This window comes from Scleropages formosus, chromosome 6, assembly GCF_900964775.1.
Source record: "Scleropages formosus chromosome 6, fSclFor1.1, whole genome shotgun sequence".
NCBI classification, from domain to species: domain Eukaryota; kingdom Metazoa; phylum Chordata; class Actinopteri; order Osteoglossiformes; family Osteoglossidae; genus Scleropages; species Scleropages formosus.
The window spans coordinates 26,541,585-26,566,248 of record NC_041811.1 but is presented as its reverse complement, the minus strand read 5'-3'; the positions used below and the strand labels follow the sequence as shown (position 1 = coordinate 26,566,248).

General features: G+C 39.5%; 1 protein-coding gene across 3 annotated transcripts in view; it reads right to left on the bottom strand.

The window, feature by feature from the left end:
• arhgap24 (Rho GTPase activating protein 24) overlaps window positions 1–24,664 on the bottom strand; it is a 107,141-nt gene that overhangs the window by 68,034 nt on the left and 14,443 nt on the right. For 2 of the 3 annotated variants that reach the window (XM_018755232.2, XM_029252998.1), the window contains exon 3: window positions 9,350–9,437. In XM_018755232.2, the coding sequence (XP_018610748.2) occupies window positions 9,350–9,437 (88 nt within the window). Of the gene's footprint in view, window positions 1–9,349; window positions 9,438–9,750; window positions 9,985–24,664 lie in introns of those variants that run through there. The other variant, XM_029253000.1, reaches the window with a different exon arrangement.

Here is a 24,664-nt window from a genome sequence, read left to right as displayed (position 1 = left end):
TCCCTACCACTCGCTGCACCGAAGTTCATCGTTCGAGTAGGTGCATTACGAAGCTTTACATCACTAAATATACATACTACTTCCAAAAAGCAACTGTAAGTATATTGCAACACATTGCATAACATTGTTTGATTATTTATGCTTGCTTACGCTGAAATACTTCTGGAGGTCTTCTGACTGATTATTTTTTATTTTTTTTGCCTTATGTTAAATGAGTGCACAAAAGTCAAATTTAAATAGTTAAATGGAGAGCGCGAGTTGGAGCGAAGCCCCATTTCACGCGGAAATGACAATCACAGACTCATCGGCCTCATGCGGGTCCCTGGATATTCCCTTAAAGCAACATTATTTCTCTGGTGCTTTCCGACCCATCAAAGTCATTCATTTACCGTACTTGTACTCCCTGCCTACACGGGCAATGCCAAATAGCCATTCAAGAGGAGTCTGATCTTGAGAGAAAAAGAATTACTATGGTCAGTAAGTATTTAAGTGCTTCCAAACAAGTTACCCACTCTTCAATGAACATATGAAATATTATTATATATAACACACGCTTGCTTCACGTAAGGAACGCTCACAGTACAAGAATCTGGGCTTTATGAGCGTGTGCAATTTGAGAGAGATTTTTTTTTTCTGTGAATTTTCGATGTTTGCTGAGAAAAAAAAATGAGCGAACCGTTTGTAGGTCACGAACGCATTACTTACCTTTCCCATTTAAATGAATGGTAATTGTGAGAAGTCACCTTACGAGCAGATTTTCAGGAGGCAATTAAAGTCATTATGAAAGGGAAGGCTGTAATTACATACAATAATTCACGGCGATAACGATTGCTTAAAATGCATAAAACTGTATAAATTGTTCATTTGCTGGAAATCTGCGGTGGCTGTCAGTACCTGCTTAGTGCCACACCTGGTGATGGACGTGATTCAGGAGAATCTCCATTGCACATACGGCTGCAGTAAACCTTGTGATTATGATTCACAGCGTGACCGACGATGACGCTCTCGGCCCTCGCGGATGTGTGAAACCCCCTTCTCGTTAAGCATAAATAGTTTAAAGGTTATGGAAATATGACAAGTGATTCAGTCGAAAAGCCATCACGACGGTATGATAAACAGTAAAGGAATAGCGAGTTACAGCAGCATACCTGTTCTCAGAAAAGTCCTGAAATCGGCTCGATCGAGACCACTCGATCATCCTGGCCTACGCATATCGAGTTTTATTCTTTTGGCATAAAGGCAGAAAATATCATAGCGGAACACAAATTAGTGCAAACGCTATCGAAGCAATTAGGCTGACAAAAACCGTGACGTAAATTGTCTCATTAAAAGGCCTGCTTTTCGCATACGGTGTCGCCGTCATCCTTCCGGTCTCCGGGATGCCATCTGAAACAGCCGTTCTGTTTTTCTCCCCAGGTTTCGCACCAGCAGGAGGAACCCGTGGAAATGTCTGTCATGTTCCTGAATAGCGTGGCAGAAATTCAGGGGGATCAAACGGCCGCCGTGAGCCGAACATTTCTGCAGTATCTGGGCCCCCCCCCCTCGCCCATCCGGTTACTCTATCCCTCCACCTGCTCCTTTCTGCAGCTTCTGTTTCGCTCGGGATAGGAAGGGAAAAAATAGTCCTTGGTATGCGATTCATCAACAGCTCCTCAACACTCTGGAGCTAAAGATAAAAAAGGCAGCTTTACTGGAAGGGATGGGCGCAGCGGTGCAGCGGTGCAGCGGGTTGGACCGGGTCCTGCTCTCCGATGGGTCAGGGGCTCGAGTCCCGCTTGGGGTGCCTTGCGATGGACCGGCATCCCGTCCTGGGTGTGTCCCCTCCCCCTCCAGCCCTACACCCTGCGACGCCGGTTTAGGCTCTGGCTCCCCATATGGGACAAGCAGCTTCAGATGATGTGTGTGCCTTACTAAAAGGCATATGGGGTACTTTTCCTTTTTTTGAAACAAGCATTGTTAGAGGGTGGATACTTGTATATTCCTCATTAAAGCTTTTGACTAAATATGAGTTAATTTTCCCATTCCTACATGACATTATTGTCACTTGATTTTCTTAAAGGGATTCCTAGAGGGACAGCTGGTAGCATAATGGTTGGTACCACTGCCTTTGGACTGGACGGTTGTTGGTTTAATCCCCACATCTGGCTGTAGTACCCTTCACTATGGTACTTACCCTAAAATATACCAGTAACATTGCCCAGATGTATAAATGGGTTAATAATTGTAGATCTGCTGCCATTGTGAGTTGCTTTGGAGGAAAGTCTCAGCTAAATGAATAAATACATATTTCTGCGTGAAAGACATACATTCATGTTTAGACTCGAACTCAAATGTTAACCAAAAATTGCTTTTACTTTTTAATGCTAAATCATAATAAGGTTGATAAAGGGACTTTACTAATCTTATGGGATCATATCCCTGCCTACTTCAGCTTTATTTCATTTATTTTTATAGAGTGCTCTTCGCACACAGTGACACACAGCGCTTTACATTTATTCATTTACATTTATTCATTTAGCAGACACTTTTCTCCAAAGCGACATACATCTCGTAGAAAATACAATTTGAGAGCCAAAGCTGCAGACATGATGTGACCTTAATAAGTACTAAAGCAACACGATGCAGGCATCCAGCGAACGCATCATGTTACACCTTTCTTCAGTATTTTGGGGAACGTCAATGCCTCAGGGGCAGCACTGAACTGGAGTGGGAAACTGGTGCTTCATAGCTCCTGCGTCCGGGGTTTGAATCTAACTCAATCTCCCCGTGTTCATGGATGTTTCCTCCTCGCTGTGTTTCCATTGTCATTTCCTCCTGCTGTCCGAAGATGCATGTTTCAGGCAAACTGGTGACTTTAAATTGCTCTCAGTGTGTTTAAGTGTTTATGTTTAAATAAACTGTGTGTACGGAAGCGCTGAAATGGACCAGTGCCGTGTCAGGGTGCGCACTGCTGCACACCCTACGCTTCCAGGATGCGCTCCGGGCCTCTGTGAACCTGCACTGGACAAGCGGTCACTGATGATGAATCGAAGAATGAACGGACACGTCTCATATTTATTGCTGTTTTTGTTTTCCCTGTGTTCAAATGAATCCTCAAGCACTGGTGATGGTGCAACAGCTTTCAGAACAGCATCAGTCACACCTGTGCTGAGATAATCTAAAAAAAATTACCATCTAATTCAAACTTGATGACACAAAAACTAATTTTTTTCAGGTAAATCTAAGAATGGGCTACTAATTTACAATTAATTGATCCCTTCCACTGTAGCATCAGAGAACTATTACGGAATCTTCTGCAGTAAAAGTTAATAATGACAAATTAACAACATCAGGCTCTGGTTTCCTTTCCAATCTAATTCTGCCCTTTTGACACTGTTAAGGATGAAATTTTACTGTTCTGTCTTTTAACTTTCTGTGGAATTTCAAATACCGAGATTAAATGGTTCAACTACTATCTCAGTTCCTCTCAGTAATTTCACTTCTGAATTTGGGAATGTAAGTGTGGCGTTCCACAAGGCTTCATACTAGGCCCTCTGCTTTTTAGGTTTACACGCTCCCTGTTGGGCATATACTAAAATCATGTCTTGAATGATCATTTTTATGCTGGAAATTCTCAACTCTCATAGTAGACATTACTAAAAAAATGTGTTGGATCCATATGCATACATATGGCGCAGCATTTCAATTTCAATCTCATTTAAAAAAACCAAAGAGTCCAGTTTGACCCTGGCATCATCTTCAATCCACATGTGCAGAGCATTGTTAAAGCCTAATTTTTAGAAGCACTGGCAGACTGTATCCCTTGGAACCTTTTCCTTTTGCTGAAAAACTAGTAAACAAATTGATCTTCTCTACATTTGACTACGGTAATGCCTTCCTCGCTGGGGCTTTGAAATTCACCATTAGCGAGCTCCAGTATGTTCGGAATTCAGCCGACGTTAGGATGGTGACCAAGTGCTGTTCAAGCAGTCACATCACAACTGTGTTAGGGTCTCTGTACTGTCTTTTTGAAAAGTTTCACATTAACTTCACCTTACTCTTGAAAACTTTACTACTGTTTTTTCTTTATTTTGTTGTCTTTCATGGAGACAGACATCAATGTAAAACAAGTATTGCAGTACTTGTTTTAATTTTGTTGATTATCTTAACACAAGCCTAGTGTTCTGTGCTTCTAGCAGTGGCTGTGGACTACTGCAACCCTGGTTAACAAAAGTGAGTGACAGCAAGATAGTGATTTTTACTATAAATTGATTTATGTTTAATTATTGTACCCTATAAGGATAATAAGTGAATATATACTCTATACCTTTTTTAAAGTGTGTGATAACAATAATAACTATTATTATTATTATTATTATTGTTGTTGTTGTTACTATTGGTGCTGTTGTTATTGTTATTCTTCTTCTTCTTCTTCTTCTTATTATTATTATTATTAATAATAATAATAATGAGCACTGACTTTCATTTTTAAGACTGAATGATTGAATTGCTTACTGAAAGACCATGATGGATCACTAGATAAAATTTCAACATCTTTTGTTCAAGACAACTTTGTAAGTTTAGATACTGGCTGTTGTGATTTAATTACTCAATAGACTTTTGACACAGTGCAGTAATAATGTAGGGTAGACATCAGTATTGCTACTGGTTACCACTGGTAAATCATAAATCTGGATAATAGTGCAGTCCTCTGATCAAGTATCCAGCAGTTCAAAACCTTAGCACTTGCTCTTGCACTCCTTTCTTTCCCCATCTGCTGTCTCAGCAACATGACAAAATTAATTGTCAAATAAAATCGACAGAATTGTAAATTCAGTCTTACCCATGACTTGTACATTCTGCCAGTGCCTGGAGTAATTTGGCTCATTGCAATAGAGATAATGAATGCACCCTGCGTCTCTGTAATTAAGGCAGTAAGTAAAGGTGAAAATAACACAATGCAGCAGGGAGCCCATTAAAGTTCAATTAATGTTATGGTACCCGCTTGCTGGACTATTCTGTCACATCCAACAGAGTGACTTCCAGAATGCAGTCTGCAGGTGTGCTTCTAAAATCACACTTTTCATCCCACAAGGAAAATGCTGCTGTCAAATAATTACAGAAGTTAAAGAATTGCACATCTATAATATTTATATATGCGTGCAAGGTGCCGAGTCAAACCTGACCTATGGCAACTACTTGGGTGGATTTCAAGGCAAGTCAAGGGCGGAACAGAGGTGGGTTGCCAGGGCCTTCCAGTGTGTGTTGGGGGAGTCAAACACAGGGAGGCACATAGAGCTGTGCTATGTATAGATGTATGTACACACACACACACACACACACACACACACACAGAATGTGAAGCTGCTTGTTCCAAGCAGGGTCGTGGCAAAGCAGAGCCTAACCTGGCAGCACAGGGTGCAGGGCTGGAGGGGACACACCCAGGATGAGACGCCAGTCATCCCGAGCAGGACTCGAACCTCAGATCCGCCAGGGAGCAGGACCCAGTCAAACCTGCTGTGCCACCATGCCCCCCATAGATGTATACATTGCCCAGCAATTACTGTCTTTATGTCCTTGATGTCCAGCTTCTTCTCATGTATCCCAGGTAACCGTGTTTTGTGAGCAGGATTTAATCATGTACCATACAAAGGGAAAATGTCCTGACTTTAGAATGCTTCCAAAGTTTCCCTTTTATTGGCCCCAATGTTAAATTCACAACCCTCCATCTAAATGAGAAAATCGAGTTCAATATGGAGATTTATTGATTTAACACAAGTAATGGAAACAGAATTTTCATACTGATGGAAAACTGGTGCCAGGGAGCTGTGGCTGGTTGTTAGCAGCCCTGGATCCTTTAAGTAGCCCTGATACATTCCTGAGGCTCACAGTCAGTTACTGAGATGAAACTATAAAGCCATAGGTAAATCCGAATTGCTGAATTTATAAAACCTTATTTCTGACGTACCACATTATATGCATTCATGTATCCATCCATCCACTTTCCATAACATTAAAGATTAATATATACAGCAGGAGGTATACAATTTCAGTGTAATGCAATTAATGTATATTCACAAATTCAGTTGTGCCAAAATGATAAAAGTTGGAATGTTCAGAACTACATGTAAAACTTCCCGAGAAGCACAGAAAAATTAAGAAGTAACAAGAAATACAGAGGATAATAAACAATACTTTTCCCAAAGACATAAACACTGAATGCTACAATGGACTGGCATCCCATCCAGAGTGTATCCTCCTCTGCCTTGTACTCAAAGCTTCCAGGATAGGCTCCGGCTGACTATGTCCCTGCTTAGAACAGGCGGTTATTAAAATTGGAGGGATGGATGGAACATTGAATGTGTGTCTTGAGTCAGGTAACTATCGTATTTTCTGCAAAATAGATGCGGCTGCGGAGAGCCGACCCGATGGTCCCACGAAAGCCGGTTAGTTGTAGAGAGCACAAGGTGGTCAGCGAAAACCACGTGGGCACCACCAATCCTGGCTACATGCGTGTAAACACAGGGCCCCGGGCACGCCGCCATGGCAGGCTTCATTGACTGTCCCTGCCCCAACAACCAGTGCTGAGCGTCTGGGACCTGCACTCGCGACCGGAAGCATGTTGGGGACAGCGCTGAACAGTGAGACGTTTCTCGGGTAGATACCAGCGGGGACTCCATCCTTTTTTTTGATGGGGGACAATGTAGCGGCCTGCATTACTGTGAGTTTGGGTGGGAAAACGGTTCTATTGTAAATAGTTGGATTGTGGGAAAAATGGGATAAAATGTTCAACCGTTGGGGAGACTTACGAGGAATATAAGGGGGTGACTGTGTTTGCCAGTAAGTGAGAAGAGAAAGTCTGGGGTAGCTCAAAAACCTGTGAAGCCTGCCTTAAGGTAAACATCCTCACATAATATAGGTTCTGTTTTAGAAATAACTTATTTATATGAAATTTGACTTAAACTTTTTCTTCTGTTGATGTAATGCACTCTTTGTATTGTTCTCTGAAATGTATGTCATTTGCTAAATGAATAAACATAAATGTAACTTTAAAAAAATGATTTTACATAGTGAATACACACACACACACACATTTTCAGAACCGCTTGTCCCATACAGGGTCACGAGGAACCGGAGCCTACCCGGGAACACAGGGGCGTAAGGCCGGAGGGGGAGGGGACACACCCAGGACGGGACGCCAGTCCATCGCAAGGCACCCCAAGCGGGACTTGAACCCCAGACCCACCGGACAGCAGGACTGCGGTCCAACCCACTGCGCCACCGCACCCCCTGCACATAGTGAATAGATTTAGTGAAAACAATAACTCATGGGTTAAAAGTTTCCTAACTTGGTCAAAGCCATCAGAAGAAGAGTAAAGGGAAGCATGTGGGAAGCCAGACAGAGAGAGCATGGCCACTCAGTGCACTCATAAGACAGATGCATGTCTAGCGCAGGCCATCTGAAACCCTGTCATGGGATTTGCATTCCCAGCATTCCTCTTCCTGGGAAAACTGATTTTCTATTTCCATTGTGTTTCTCCCTATTCATCTGCATCCAGGCTGCTGGGATTCCTCCCACATAACTGGGGTTCTGGGTTCCCAAGGCCATCGAGAAGCCCGATTCATAAAAATCACGTAGCAAATCCCACTGAAGGAATAACATCCACTGCAACTTCCTTTGCTCAATTTGCATTCTAGTCCTTACAACAAAGACGAATGTCCTTCTTCAGTTAAGTACCAGCCTTTTCTCAGCATCGAAAATAATCGCGTTGTTATGGAAACCAGCAGAAAAAATTAAAACAATAAATACTGCAGAGGTCGCTCGGGGCATCACGGTTTAAACCATGGATGCTAGAATCAAAATAATATAGCTGTTGCACTTCAATTTATTCTTGTATTCAGACAGATATTAATAAAAAGACGTGTATGTTAAATCTATATATGAAGAAAAAAACAATTAAAAATAATCTTGAAAAGAAAAAAACAATTGAAAACAATGAAAAATGAACAAAAATGTAAGCCTTTATACTGAAAATATTTTTTAAACATAAGTTTTAAATTTAAATATCTTACTTTCCATTGGAAAAAATATCTGATTTAGAAGAGACTATGATGAAAGCCTTAAAAATCAGAAAGATGTGTATGTATTTCAATCAAATACTAGCCAGAACTGATATGGAAGTTAAGTGGTTGTGCTTGTTTCTACTTTACATTTTTAAATACATTACTGCATGAAGACTTACTGACAGATAAATTACCTCATTTACTTTGACACATAAATCCATATCTCATGTAGAGTTCATCAAGGATAACGCCTTTGGTACAATATCAAAAAACGGAAACATGTAAGCCCTAGATAATACACACACACACACACACACACACATTTTCAGAACCGCTTGTCCCTCACGGGGTCACGGGAAACCGGAGCCTACCCGGCAACACAGGGCGTAAGGCCGGAGGGGGAAGGGGACACACCCAGGACGGGACGCCAGTCCGTCGCAAGGCACCCCAAGCGGGACTCGAACCCCAGACCCACCAAAGAGCAGGACTGCGGTCCAACCCACTGCGCCACCGCATCCCCCCCCCGCTAGATAATATTTCTGTTCCAAATTGTCATATACATTATATGTATTTGGAAGTCATGTTTTAATTGGTTGTAAAGTTAAATTTCATCACTACTAAGACAAAACAGATTGAGAACGACAATAGAATACTGTGAGATTTTCAAAGAAATTTTGAATATTACATTACTGAAACAGTGCATGTTGACTAAATGGTTCTATGGAAAAGCATCAAGTAATCAGAAATAAAAACACTAGTGTAATCTGTGTCAAAAGATGAAGTTCTTCCCTTAATAGAGCTATAAGATACATTTTTCATCCTGGCTTTCCCAGAGGAGTGTGCAGCCATCAATACACTAAATATTATAAAATAGGATTTCTCTTCACTTCAGCAACCAATACGAACAACGTTGTTGTGTTCATCTGGTGAATTTATAATGCAAACCAAGTTGTATGACATTGAGCAAATATTTTATTTCCTTTCTATGGGACCACCCTTAAAGGTAACCGCTCGAATGCATGATGACAGTGTATCATGAAAGAATTCAGATTCAGTTTTTTCTTTTTTTTTTTTTTTTTTTTTTTGCAACAGCAGCAGGTGTTTTTCCAAACAGGTGAAAACAGGCTACACACAAAGACACCTTCCAAAGTAATTCCAGACTTTGCCCATGGTGGATAAGGTTATAACTAGAGGCCCCACATGAAATGTTACTCAAACTCTATTTGTAAATTGGCCTTGTTAATTAATGACGCCATTCCAGTTTAGCTTTATGTTCAAATAAGGAACAAAAGTAATTTTTTCCTACCTGGAACTACTTCAAAGAGAAATTTTCCTGCTTCTTCGCCATTGTTGGGATGTTCTGTGACTCTGTTACCATGTAAGACAATTGTTCCCTGGAAGCACATAAAAAAAAAAAAAAAAAACAGAAAATGAACAAAAGACAAATAGAAAAATTTAAACGGTACATTAAAACACAATTTCAAATCAGTACATTTTAGAGAATACAAAACAACTTAGGTTACACAAAATTATATAATTTTACAATTTTCAAAAGCAAATAATTGGTTTTTCCCTGGATAAAAATGCGACAGTTAGAATATTGCAGAAGATTTATAAACAAGTGAAGGTTCCGGCAATTTAAAGTTTCACAGTACAGCCGAAGGCAAACAGCTGTACAAAGAACAACTGAGTGGGCTGCACACTTACCGTGCATTATTGTCTAGTATGTGCAATTCATGCACCTTCAAAAATCACTTCAGCAGTGCAGCCATTTGTGAGGACATTTACCATGCATTCAGCAAACTTGGTTAGGCTTTAAACGCTAAAAGCCAGAAATATCAACAACTATACCAAAGAAACCGTTACACACTGGTCTCAATAGGGCTACATGACAAAGTTGAGTGCTATGAAATGTGGCATCATTACGCAGAAAGTCCTCCCTCAGCTGGTTCTTCCATGTTAAAGCAATAGATCAGCCTTAGACACGATTCAGACGCCTGCTTTAAATAATCATAACATCAGCATGTTCTGAAGATACTCCATCCCTCACTATTAATAGACTGGACTCCATGCAATATATGATGCTGGTAGTTTTCCTCCCCCGTCGTGGTCTAGTTTCCAAGTACTTTATGGAAGGACACATGTGCTTCAGATGATCAGTTCCATTCACCTTCCCTGGATCTAATATTACAAATATAAAGTTGTCATAATTTTACTTGTAGTAGCCAGCCCTTGAAAATAACAGAGGAGCTTATGTGAGAGTGTTTATTTTGCTCATAATCAGTGCCAAGGAAATGCATAACAGAAAGACCATTGTCTCTGACAAAAGGTGGACCTCATCATTATAGACGAAGAACATGCAGAAAGCTTTTGCAACCCAGGATACTTGCTCTATGAAATTACTTATATTTAGATTGCATGGGTGTTTTAAAAGGTGCGGTGGTACAGTGGGCTTCGCCTGGCCTGTAGTACGGTTGGTCTGGGGTCTCGCTTAGGGTGCCTTGCGATGGAGTGGCGTCCTGCCCGGGGTGTGTCCCTTCCAGCCTTGTGCCCTGTGTTGCTGGGTTAGGCTCTGGTTTGCCTTGGGACAAGCGGTTTCAGATGGTGTGTGGGTTGTTTCAAAGTTGCAAAAATAATTCACTTTTAAATGCCAAAAAATGAATTGCGGACTTTTTAACCACTGTTAATTGCGTGGTATGTCGGTTATTTTAATGAATTTTGTGAATTTTAGGACATCTTGAAGAGGAGCAATTTTCACTTAAATTTACGTAGAAATTGGTTGAATGAAAAAGTGTGACGTTATTAACAGGTGAAGTTGACGAAAAAACGAGGAAAAAGGTGAACCTTCCAATTCAGTCGTCTCACCTCCTGAAGTCAGTGGGATAATTTACTTCCGCATTTATTTTGCACGCAGCTACGAAGGCGAACTAAACCAGTGTTACCACAAATGAAGCTAGTGTGAAAATTTCATCTGCTCTTCGTTAGTATGTCCTCCACATCCAGTTCATTTGAAAGCATGGCGTGCCATAGTGAGCTGAGTCGTTTAAACTTTTACTGCGTTTGAAGGTGGTTTCCTGCTGTTCCAGGTCTTTAATGAAGTTTCACCGTAGCATCTGAAAAGAGGAAGCCGTACCTGCAGTTCACATGATGCACTTTATGGTAGCACATAAATCTGGCAGAAGGGAATACATTTCATGTGGTCGGTGGTTCCTCGTGGGAGTTCTGAACTGCAGGAGTTGAATTTATGGTCAGTACTTCTGGTCTGGTAAATACAGATCATCCTGTTAAGGACATATCAACTTTGAGGTTTTCCTCTATTCTAGATTTATTCATTCAACTGACTTCTCTCCAGAGCAACTTACAATTATTCACCCGTTTGGACAACTGGGTAATTCAGGGTAAGTACATTGCTCAAGGTGAAAAATGAACCTACAACTTTCGGGCCCAAAGGCAGCAGCTCCAACCACTACACAACCACCTGTCTATTTTAGGTCTATTTATCTTTAAGTGAAAACTTGTATAATACATTACAGTTTGAAGAAATATATTAAATCATTAATTTTGTTTACAAATTCCTCACATTTTGTTCTGACTCAGCAGGTACAGTAATCCATTTTGAACTTTATATTGCGCATTGCTTTTTCTGTCACCATGACAATGCAAGATATCAGAATGCATCCTGCATTACTGAGTCCAATGCAACAATCAATCATCAGTCAATCAAAAAATCAGTGGCTAAATCTGTTAAGAACTTTTCAGCAAACACCAGCGACCAGAGAGAGATGTACTCAGTCTCTTTTCCAATAAAAAGTCAATAAATGAGATATTCTAGGAAAAACACAAGATGGTGATAGTGGGAAACAGATTCAACATTAATAACACCATATGTTTCTATGGTTACCTTAGTCGACCTTTACATATGAATGGCAGTGACAGAATCTCGTGCATTGTTGCCAAGACAGGTGCACACTGTGCATCACTGCTTTTTATTAAAATGCATTGTGTAGAACATTGTCGAGATTCAAATTCGAATTGAAGTGAACAAGCACCTCTGTTGTTCCCCTTTGTTCTGACTGCTTGGAGCCAGAAGTTCAAATCACAGCATGGTGCTGTAATTCTCTGCCCTCTGAAGCTCTGGATCTTTCACCTGTCTTATTATGCCTTGGTTGACCATTACAGCATTGCTATAAAACTGGACAAGTAGATGGGCAATTTGTTCTTTCTTTTGCCTTGGGCAACAATAGAATTAGAAGCAGCTACAGGAGATTGTGGGAAAGGGGAAAATGATATCATCTTCTATTCATTTCGAATATCAGTCGCTTGTCTTCTGAAATTAAAAGAATTTCCTCCATAAACAAAAATTGACAGTTGATAGACATGTGTAGATGGTTAAGGTAAAGATTTAGAAACATCTGGTTGTGCTCTTATGTCCTCATTTTTATCTCCTGTGTAAATTTTAACTTCGAGTAACTGAAATAACATTCGAGAAGAACATATAAAGTCTCTAAGATACGTTAGTCAAGTGAAGAATGGTCTATTGAAGAATGGAAAAAGTAATATAAGATGCTTAGATAACATAACCTAATACATTTTAAATAAGAACTGGATAAAATTTAACAGCTGTTAAATAACAAAAGTCGAAATTCCAAGTTCGTGTCTGGACTCAGTTAAGGTTAAAACCGCGGCAGGTGAGAAAACCATACAACCAACCTTTAACCTTGCATGTTGGATTCAAAGCTCCTTCACCCTGAGTTATCGGGGCTCCAAAAGTTATGGATTCTTTTCAACCAGTTTTTAACAGGAAAACCCAAAGACCCCAGTAACAAAGTTTTGACCCTCTTGTTGGTCATTAACCCTGGGCTTCCGTGGGTCAGCTGCATTCAGTAGGACACCAAATAACCCGAGAGCTGTCCACCATGATCCATTCTGTGCACGTCACGGTCGGCTGGTCATTCAGCCGTTCTCCTGTTTCATACCGATGCTGGAGCACCACTGCATCCTTTCATATTTCAGACTCTTCAACTGAACTGAATTAATTAGCTTGACAAGTTCACTCCACTGACATCAAAGTAGCATGAGACATACTATAATTATAACCAAGTCTTTAAATTATTATAGACAATATAATTAACAAATAATTTAATCAGTCCATCATTATAACTGAACATTTGCAGGATATTACATAAATTGCATCGCTTTTACAACATCACGTACACTGTCCCAGTTCCAGTTTTTGCTCATAAAAGACATGAACTGGATTTCTTAACGACTGTCTAAACAGCATAAAAGTATTTGGAAATGCATATCATCAGATCCTTTGCAGGCAATGTTCATAGCATTTTACTGCGGTTCAATTACTTGTAAATTACACCCTCCCTGTTACAAGCTCTATTTTTCTGGTCCAACATGTAGTCTCTGTGACACTGGTTTATTCCTTATTCAAAACGGAGAAACTGTATGCAAGACATATTGAAAGTGTGACTACTAAAGCAGAGCCCCTCTGCAGGCTGCCGGCGACCTTAAAGACTTATAGCAGACTCCTCCAGCTGAGCTGTGGTTAACTAAAATCCTCCCCTTCACAGAAGTAATGAAAACTTTATTGAGTCTCCATGGAAATCCCATTCAGCATCAGTGGATGACTAATGTTTAGCAATATTTCAGATTGTTGGAACAAGATAGGATCAGTTCATAAAATATGGTAATAAACCGCGTTGTTCCAATTTCTCCAAATTACTCGCCTCATTATACTGCTTCCAATCCACAGCGCCGAGTTCATAAAATATCAGGTCTCCGTCGGGGGCTGATTATTGTCGTGATCTCGATTTGATTGACATGTACAAAATCTCAGTTACAGATGTAGATGTCTATCTGTTGTGCAACATCTCATGGGGTTTATTTGGTTACACCTGTTTTCAATTCTACCAGAAGAGAAGAAGGGGAAAAAAAAACACACACATGCACTTGGTTCCTTAAACAAACAACCATAAATGGAAATATGTCACCTTCTAATCATAAGTCTTCAAAACTTGAATAATTTGATGTGTCCTGCAATATCTTTCACAGCAAAAAATGGAAAAACATGTGCTTATGAAACATGTTTTAAAGTTCACCCAACTTAATCTGTCAGTCCTGCAAGGTTACGCCCCACCTTGTATTGGAATTAGTATTTTAATTAGATTTAAATGTTCTTTCTTGCTGAATGTAGATGGATCTTTCATTTTTTTGTTTTTTTTTTTTTTTTTTTTAAGAGTTTAGAGATAAGTTTTTTTACATAGACACAAAAAATTTAAGGACTTACACCCAAAAGACAGTGCTGTGTGTTTTTTATTTGTTACCAAAAGGAGAATGCATTTTACATTTATTTAGCAGACGCTTTTCTCCAAAGCAACTTCCAATGAACTCTATCTAGTGTTACCAGCCAACACACCTTATTCACCGTGGTGACTTACACTGCTAGATACACTACTTACACTATGGGTAAAGCACGGAGGTTATCGGTTCTGGCTCTGTTGTGGTGGAATGACCTCCCCCCTCACTCAGAACTGCTGAAACTCCTGTCTACATTCAAGAAGGGTCTGAAAACTCACTTTGCCCAAGATCTCTCCAGCTCATGTACGGTGTAAATGTTCATGCACCGTAACTTTATGATCATCCCCAGATAAGCCTTTTTACATAGCCGCTACTCCTGTATTGCATGTAAATGTTTGTGTACGGAAAAAAAAAAAAAAAAGTAGGAAGGTTATCAGGATTCATCTATCCTGCATTTTATGCACCTACTCAAGTGATGAACATCGGTGCATCAAGTGGAAAGAAACAAACTAGGTTTACTTAGGCATCACGTGCCTGCAGCTATGTCTCTTTCTCCTAATGTAATGTACAAATTGTATTTTCGCTGAGATGTACGTTGCTTCTGGGAAAAGCGTCTGCTAAATGCAAAGCTGGACAGCATGTTTTTGGACTGTGGGAGGAAATCCACACAGACACGGGGAGAACATGCAAATTCCACACAGACTGAGCAGGGATCAAACTCATGCCCTCTTGCACCACCCAGGCACTGTGAAACAGCAGCACTACTTGCTGTGCCACCCATGCAATATATGCATAATGCAAAACACTTTCCTCACATACACACGAACTGGAATTATCTACTAATCTCTTTTTTCTTCTAAAAAAGGCCTCTCGTAATTCTTTAAGTTGCAGGATGCTTAAAAAAGTGCCAAGCTAGCTTAAAAAGTTTCCAGGACGTGTTGCATGCAAATGACTTATCACTAATAATGTATGAGTCTCAAGGAGATGCTGTGCTCATTAATGGTTCTGGGTTTCATACAATTTGCAGACAGGAGGTATTACATTGATAGCGACTGGGGCTGCATTTTTCGGGCTTGGAGCAAGTTCCCATGATGCCCCATGCCCTCAAATGAATCACATGCTGTAAATCAGTTTAGCATAAGTGCATATACAATGTTCGTATGCACAACCAACTCTACTACGCTCTAGATCTACATAAATAGTAAGAACGTACATTGGCAATGCTGACAGGACGGAACAGGTCCAAGGTGGTTCTCCTGTAGCACCTGTTATGGTGGAAAAAGGGGCTGACTCACAGCATACACCTCAAAGGAGGTGGGGGACTGTTCAGCTGTACCGGCATAGGCATTGTGCTTCAAGGAAGGCAAAATATTTATGTGACTAAATCAAAACTTGTAAATGGAAAAAGGAGAATTTGTACTAAAACTGGGCAAACAAAATATTAATAATCAAGTGCACAGATGCCAAAATTGTGCGATTTTTTTTTTTTTTTTTCCAGGTAAAACCCACAACTGAACAAACGTCAACACCTGACTCATTGATTTCGAATATCTTCATTTTTTTTGGCAAGGTATTTGCTCAATAAAGGGATGTAGTGTAAAATGTTGTGCGCAACTGTTATTTACTATTAGCATACAGAGAAAGATCAGATCACATTTTAAGAGCTATTCATGGAGAATTCTATAGGTTTTACAAACTTTGTCATAACTGTCTATGCTTGACACGATGCAACTATTGTGTACATTTTTAGTCCAACTATTGGTACTCAAATTAATTCTTCTGGCATTAGGCAAACAAATATATATCATCATTATTTTTTTCCACAGGTTCCCATGAGTACTAAGACCATGTTGTACCAACCTTCTATACCCTGAGACCTGTGTCTGCAGTAAAGCTTGACATACAAAAGCAAAAAGACATAATATATATGAGCTAAGTAAAGAAAGGCAATAATGGGAAGTCTTTTTTTTAAATCTTGTTTAACATTATCAATAATAATATCCTTTTATATGAGGGTTTTGACCCCTGGACCTAGTCTTTATACAGTATAACACAAAGTTTGATATTAAACATTAAGTAATGAAGATTCAGCAAATGCTATACTCTGTTTGATTTGCCTGCAAAATATGTTACTGAGTTTGACATCAGACTAATTACCTAATGGAGTGTAGCTGTGATACTTCTGATCTCATGCTTGAGACATAAATTGATTTTCAGCAAAATTTCTGCAGCAATACATGTGCTTTATATCATATTAAGTTTGTAGTTTAGCTTTACAGCCATGCAAACTAGACCAACACAACTGAATGTGCTGCCCAAAAGGCCTTAACCATAGACAAAATTATCAGCCGATTAACATTAATTCCTTTGCAGTATACAGAAAATATGCAGACAGAAACACACACAGATTCACAGGGTATTTACAGACATTTAAAGATACTTAACAAATTTTTTCTTATGGCAGCTATATCTTTTTGATTTTCAAGAAGCACAGAAGGCTGACTGAGACCAACAAGACACATTATGATGATTTAGAATAGATGAAGTTCAGGATATTACAATTTTAACTACATTGTTTAAAAATTTAAAACTTTAACCACTAAAATTACATTTAAAGTAATTATTAATAAGTACCATTCAAATGTGGACAGTTGGCTGCATAGTGGTTAGAGCTGCTGCCTTTGGACTAAAGGGTGCAGGTTCAACTATTGCCTCTAGCCGTAATACCCTTGAGCAAGGTACTAACCCAAAACTGTTCCAGTAAAATTAGCCAGCTGTATAAATGGGTAAATGATTGTAAATCAGTTAACACTGTAAGTTGCTTTACAGAAAAGCATCAGCTAAAAATGAATAAATATAATTCTGCTTTTCCAGCATCTTCACACCTCCATTGTCACCAGTTCCTGGTGCTTCGTACAGCTACTGCCCATCATCAACGGCAGTTCATTATGTAGAAGAGAAGAACATGGAGGAAGCAGGAACTTTGATATGTGACCTTGTGTATGCTGGTTATTGTTTGCTCAATTTTTTTTTTTGTGAATAATACCACCTTTTATGTAAATTCTGAGGTTCAGTCAATGCTGTTCTGGTTTCAGCTGTCATTAAGGTGGCCTACGGGACATTCCTGAGTTTTTCTTGACCCTTCTTTTGACTTTTGTGACTTTAATGAATGCCAAGTAAAATAATCGGTCTTACTTTGCCAATTTCTTTTATGCGGGTTCGAGAAATGCATGTATTATTTACTGCAGAGAAGCGTATCTTTAATAAGACATTTTAAAGGCTTTCTCTGCATAATCAGTGTTGGTTCAAAGGCCGACTCCAGCAGGCCAACTAATATTCAGAAAGTTTCTTGAAGAGCAAGAAAACAGACTTCTGCCCTACTTTTTAAGCTACCTGTACTTTCCGTTGTACTACTCACATTGTGGAATGATGGTGCATGAACAATTCGCAACCCAGCAAATGCTCGTTTTCTTGGCTCTATGTACTGTTGTAGAATAGTAACAAGGTGTAAAGCTTTCAGTTGCCGTTCTTTTTTTGCCCATTTTCCCCACGAATGCGTTGTAATAAATGTATTGCTTCCCATTTAAATACTTTGTATAACCCCTCCTCTGTATTTCATCCTATTTTCTTGAAAATTCAACAAATATGATGATTTACAAATCTAGTAAAACTGCTTTTCTATTAAACTAAACAGGATTTGTTAGTGATTTAAAGGGGAAACAGAATAAGAAAGATTTCCATAATATGACATATTATAAAAGTTAGTAAATGATATTAATATTTTTTTTAAAAAATTATGTATTTTTGAGAATTGCAAGACCAATAAATAACAAAATAGGCAAGCTTTCAAGACAAGCCTCCTTTTAACAGATGCGTGAAATAATCAGCAATCAAAAATTTTGTGCTGAATATTAAATCGGTGTGGTGTTTTAAAATGAAAAATTCAAGTTTGTATGAATCATATTCAGTAACATTGGACAGATGCAGCATGATTAACAAACACTGTAGCATTGATTTATGACAATCAACTGCATTTGGTTTAGAGAACTTCAGATGGCAGAAAAACTGCATATACTTTCTGTCTTTCACAGAGATACATTGAATGTGGTGCAAACCTTTCCTGGAATTTGTTTTTTCTTTCTTTTGTTGAAAGGCAGCTCAGCCTTCATTCCTTTGTTTACCTGACCCTGAATGAAAAGTATGAGGCCTGTATTCAATGTGGTGAGCTATTTCAGGACAGGAGCAAATTAATTTTTTCCAATATTTTTGCAGCTGTTATATTCTAATCCTATTTCTCAGCAACCCTGGAAAGAAGACGGGGGTATTATTTGGCATGCAATGTCTTTGACTGATGTGGCATGTGTGTAGAGCGCTTTGGTGCCTGATCACTTTCTGTTTTGTGAAGGTCAGACAAAGGATCCTTTGAATGATGTTAATCAGCATTCAGATATGGAACGGTATTGAAGTGTCTGCATCAAGTGCTCAGAGTCTAAGACCAATTTTGGGACTTGCTTGTTTTCTCAGTCTTGTTCAAGTGCAAAACATGTCATTTGTCACTACTATGTCAAGAACTACAACATGACACTTTCAGCTAATGGGGATTTAATAAGGGCCCAAAGGTTTTAAGCACAGAAATGGCTTCTTTAAGTCAGTCTGAGTCAGTTTAAGTTCAAGTCCGAACTGGCTATGTAATCTGTTTACATGTAGGTAAATATCAATATGTTTAAAAAAAATAAAATAAAAATAATAACTTCCCTACACAGTGGGTTGAACCACAGTCCTGCTCTCCGGTGGGTCTGGGGTTCGAGTCCCGCTTGGGGTGCCTTGCGACGGACTGGCGTCCCGTCCTGGGTGTGTCCCCTCCCCCTCCGGCCTTACGCCCTGTGTTACCGGGTAGGCTCCGGTTCCCCGTGACCCCATGTGGGACGAGCGGTTCTGAAACTTCCCTACATACCTACACTGCTGTATCTCAGACAAGTCTGTATAAGCAGGGGTGGAGCTACTGATAATCAGGCCCAGTTACCAAGGTGCTTTGTGTTTGGATTTGCTTATGAAAGACCTTTTAGGTGCAGCACATCTTTTTTTTCCAAACTGGAACTGTCACACTAAGGTTACAGAAATTCACATGAGCACACACAATATTTCTGCTTAATCGTAAAGTACGGGCTAATGTGATATTCAAAGAAAAATGCTGCCATTCTACATGTAGTGCTGACAGCATGCAAGTTCACCAGCGTATGACATATTGTAGCTTTTATGGGACTTCTACCTTTCCAACTACTGAGCCCAAACTTTCATACTATGTTTTGTGACTGTGATCATTGACAGCTGAGCATCTTCAATCACTGCATATAATTCCAATTTATTATTGAAGTCATTAGGAGTTGGGCTGCGCCAAACATGGGATTGAAAGGGATAAGAGAAGATTGTTGACTGCAGCATTATAATCAATTGCCTTATAACCTTGAACATGTTAAAGACTAAGGAACAATTTAGCAACAAAATAATGCTCGTTAAGGGCAGCGAATGACTTTCAACGACATACCGACGAAGGGAGGTGCCCACTTGACAACCTCAATGAAATACCCATGTTGGTAGCTTGTAGTGGTGTTGGTTAGGGAAGGAAGTTTAGCTTCTTGGTCTGGAGCCATGGAGATCTATGTTGGCAGTGCTGGATGTTGTTCTCTGTGGCTTTGTGATGAGGTTGGTTGGACTGGATCCTTGTATCCAGCCGTTGAAATATACACATGGGGTGTAACATCTTGTCCTGTGTATCTTGAATGAATGTCATTTACTGATTTACCACGACCTATATTACCTACTTACAGTTAGCACATACATGCATTATATTATGATGTTATGTGGTGGATGTCAGATAAAGTAATTCAGCATATAACAGTCCTTAATTGATGTCTTTGAGAGCTTTGCTGAACGAGTCTTCCTTATTTTGCAATTATGGGGTAAATTTTTGAAATTTCAATAATCATACAATTAATTCCACATGACAAGCATTCCCAGTGTGGGTGTGACGACGTGCGCGACGATGTGTGCATACTTGATGAGAGAGAACACGCACATGCTACGCCAGTGCTGTGCCCACACGTGTCTTGTAACGCATAATCTGACCTCTTACCACAAGCATGCATTCTGCACATTCCGCACATTGCACAAAGGAGTACAACTCCAGACTGCTGTTGAAAAAAACAAACTCCCTCTGGTGACAATGAAATTCTCCTTAGGGGCCCCAGTTCTCAAACTCTGCTTCTAAAGGCCCTAAAGAAAAAAAAGCCAACTACTTATCAGTTAAGCCAGCTACTGACAACAGAGTTAATGTTTATTTGTTTACCGGGGAGACGAGAAAAGCAGCTCCCCCTAATAAGCGTCGGCGGCAGCAATTAGGAAAACAAGACAGGTGAAAAATGGAGACATCAGTTCAAACGACTAGAATAATTAATGAACACTTTTACAGTCACACTTCACCCTCTGTGACTGTGGTTTCTGAGTGATCGAGAGTAATTATGGCCCCCCCGAGCACATACCTGCCCCACGATAAATTCCAGTACAATAACCTTTCCACCGTGGCAGGCAGGTGGGGGAGAACATGCTGGCCTGGCTGTTTTTCTAACCAATTAAAGAAACGGTCTGCTGCCAGTGGTCGTCGTTTAACAGCTCATTAGCAGGACTGCACATCCTGCTACATCTTCGGTCCACTTTACCCACTTACTGCATCTACAAAGGTAAATAGTAACTAAGAAAAGCTTGAAAGTAAACTGCTTAAAACAAACATATTACTTAGTTTTTAACATTTCCAAAGGACTTCATAAAAACAGTGCTCTGAGTTTGACTTCTCTGGAGAAATCGACTTTACTGCTTTCTGAAGGAATCAAAATGCATGTAACAGATGACTCATAGGTTTCCATTCTCTTTTTTTGTCATTTACTAAGTACTGGGCAGTTCAGAGGTGGAAATAGTTCTTATAAAACCTAAATATCTTAAAATTCCCTCTCTTTATATGTGTATATATACTGAAAATATATACCCTAGTTTACATAGTTTATACAATACATATTGTTTAATCCTTTTAATACAAATTTAGAGATCAGATTATAGGTCCTCGGAAGTATGTGCAACATTTGGAAAGTTTGTCAAAGACGAATGTTAAAAGGGTTCCGAATCAGGCAACCTGTTGTGCAACAATTTTTCCATATGTGTCTCAAGGCACTCCACTTTCTGCTGACAGAGACAGAATGTTCCATGTTTGAAAACATTTCAAATTTTATTCAGCACTGGGAGGAACAACAAAAGTATTATTTCGGGGAAGCTGTGCTCCTCGCCTTACGCCTACTAGTAGTTCTGGGGTTTTTGACCTTGGCATTTGGAAGCCGAATGGCCCCCGTAGTAGAGCTGGATTGAATGCTCCTCACAGTTTCACGGGCTGATGCCAGAAAGTGACCAAAGAGATTGTAGATGTGGTCGGTTTCAACATGCAATGGGGAGGTAATCCACAGAAAGATCATGGGATAAGATGTACTGTCATAGAATCAGATAAATAGGGTTATGGTAACACTCTCCAAAGAATATTATATCCGAATACATTTTAGTTTAATTCATAGGGTAGAAACAATTCTAAATGACACGTACAACTGGCAAATTATGCCCATATTGTGGCATTTGATTTAGCTGAATAAGAAATCCAATGAAGTCCTCCCACAAGGCAGTTCATCAATTTTCCTACATAGAATTCCATGTGCAGTGAACCAGAGCCTAACCTGGCAACAGGGCACAAGGCTGGAGGGGGAGGGGACACACCCAGGACAGGACACCAGTCTGTTGCAAGGCACCACAAGTGGGACTTGAACCCCAGACCTACCAGAGAGGAGGCAGAGGCCAAACCCACTGCACCACCACACCCTACTTTCCTTTAACTCTTAAAATAGAATTTTGGCTTTATTCTGAAAAAGTGAAAATGAAATTAAATTTTAAATCATTTCCGAAGGTCCATCATACAACATAAGGTAATGAAATAAAAGGCTATATTAGAGTATAAACAAAAATAATCAAGTACTATTTTAAATTTGCTATGAAAACAGCATTTTCAAATAAAAACGAACTGTCCTAGGCACCATCTGTTTCCAGTACTGTACTATATGGTTGGTTACATTTGATACCAAGTGTTGGGCTTTTTTTGTTTCCCAATATTTTCTACTTAAAATCTTTTTCTAAAAGTCTTGGGTTGCCAAACTTTTGAAAGATGCCCTCAGCAAAAACTAGAACTGCAAGACAGTGAGGATGTGCTCAAGAATCACAATGCAACTTAGTGAGCTGCACAGAGCCATTTCTTTTAAAATGACTTCAGGCTGTTCTGCATTAAAATCATAGGCACCATGCAGAGATGCCAGCATTTACAGAAAAGATCAAAACATATTGAAAAACCCAAGTTTTCAAGAAACCTGCACATAACTTTGAACATACTGCAAAGTAATAAATTGACTAGTTTTTTTTTTCTAACAAATGGTGATGGTTCAAGTCCAAAGAACCTGGATAGAGTAACATCTTCTAAATGAATGCTAAATGGGATGAATAAATAACTTAATATGAATACTTAATATGAATTAGTAATGAGAGCACTAAACTGTTGAATAAATAACTAAACATATTGATATAAGTTCTATCGAAATAGTTGGGCCATATTTAATTATTTCTTTGTTTATGCAACTACAGCAGCATTCAAGAATGATTCAGGTTCTAGCTGAAACAAGAAAGTCAACCTCTGAAAAATAAACAGATGCCTGTACAAGAATCAGCTTTACTTTTCACATCCAGTTTTGAAAAAAAGCTTTAGTCCAACAAAAATGAAAAACAGACCTACAGACACAATTTTGAACTGCAGGAACGATGGCCGTTGCCTAGCAAGGCATGGTCTGCATTACGGTTCTAAGCACACTTCTGCTGGGCTGCTGAGCAACAGAGCCAGGCCCCTATGAAACTCAAAAATGTAATCAAATCCTACAACTGAACCTGCAAACAATTGCTGAGCACTTTCTTCCCTGGGCTGCCAAATATCTACGCCTTCTTTTTTATTCACAGTAGACTCTCTGCTAGCTGTAGTATTTAATCCACTTGGACCTCTCTGAGATTTTCAAAACCTTTGTCTAAGTTACATAACACAAACTTTCTTGTAGTCTTTCTTACATAGTTTTTTTCTGTCTATCAGTCTTTCTAAGGATGGCATCGTAGGTGAAGCCGGTGCCTCACAGTTTCTGAACTACATGGTGGGTGTGGGATTTGAGTTCAGCTCAGGATGAGTGGAGTTTGCCTGTTTATCCCCATGTTTGCACCCTCTAGACATGCACCGAAAGGGGAATAGCAAACCACTTCTGTTCCTTCCTGGCCTTGGAAACCACTTGAATGGTTATGAGCTTGACTCAATGGCACACCTATCTATTTATGTAGTTTCATGGCATGTCATTGTGGAATATGCAGCCTCTATTTTGGCTTAGAAACTAGAAATATTAATCAATAAATTTGTTTGAAAAAACCTACAACTTTTTCCTTGAGTAATGTGCCTTCCCGTATATTCCCTGTTATATTATGTAGCCGAGATTACCTACAATCAAGTTAATTACTCATTAAACTGATTCAGGCATTCTAAATTAGATTAGAACAACATTTTTAAATGCATGTTTCCTTTTTCAGCATAAAATGGAACGGGCTGACACTGGATGATCTTACATTAAATGTCCTTTGTTTTATTTTTCAAAAGTATTTAAGGCTCACCTTCATAACAAAGTGTGATTATATACAGTACATAGAAATTAACAAGGAAATACGTGACACTGAAAGACTTTGGGAAGTCTATAGTTGCAGTTTACCTCATTTGCCCTTCTATTTTGTCAGCACCGGTATATGGAAAATGACTCTCTATTCTCTCCTTCCTTTTCAGAATGTAAGCAATATGCAAAGAAAGAACAGAAATACAGTACAGTATCATATGCTCCCTCTAGAGATTTATAACGTTCCCCGCCAACATCACAGTCTGGGAGTACTCGGATTTTTCCAACAGGGTTCTCCAACATCATCAGTCAAGTGCTTTGTCCTCACGGTATCCTTTGTGCAACCAACATTGCCTTCATGTTATCGGGAGAAATTCCACCTCATGTGCATGTTTTTAAGGACTCCTCTCGCTCATTTTCAAGCTTCTTCACTTAAAAACAGGTTGTTGGTGCAGCGCACCATGGAATTTAAATTGCCTTGTACAAACAAGAACATACTTTCGAGCTTTGGTTTTTACCCATTATGAAGGATGGCACTG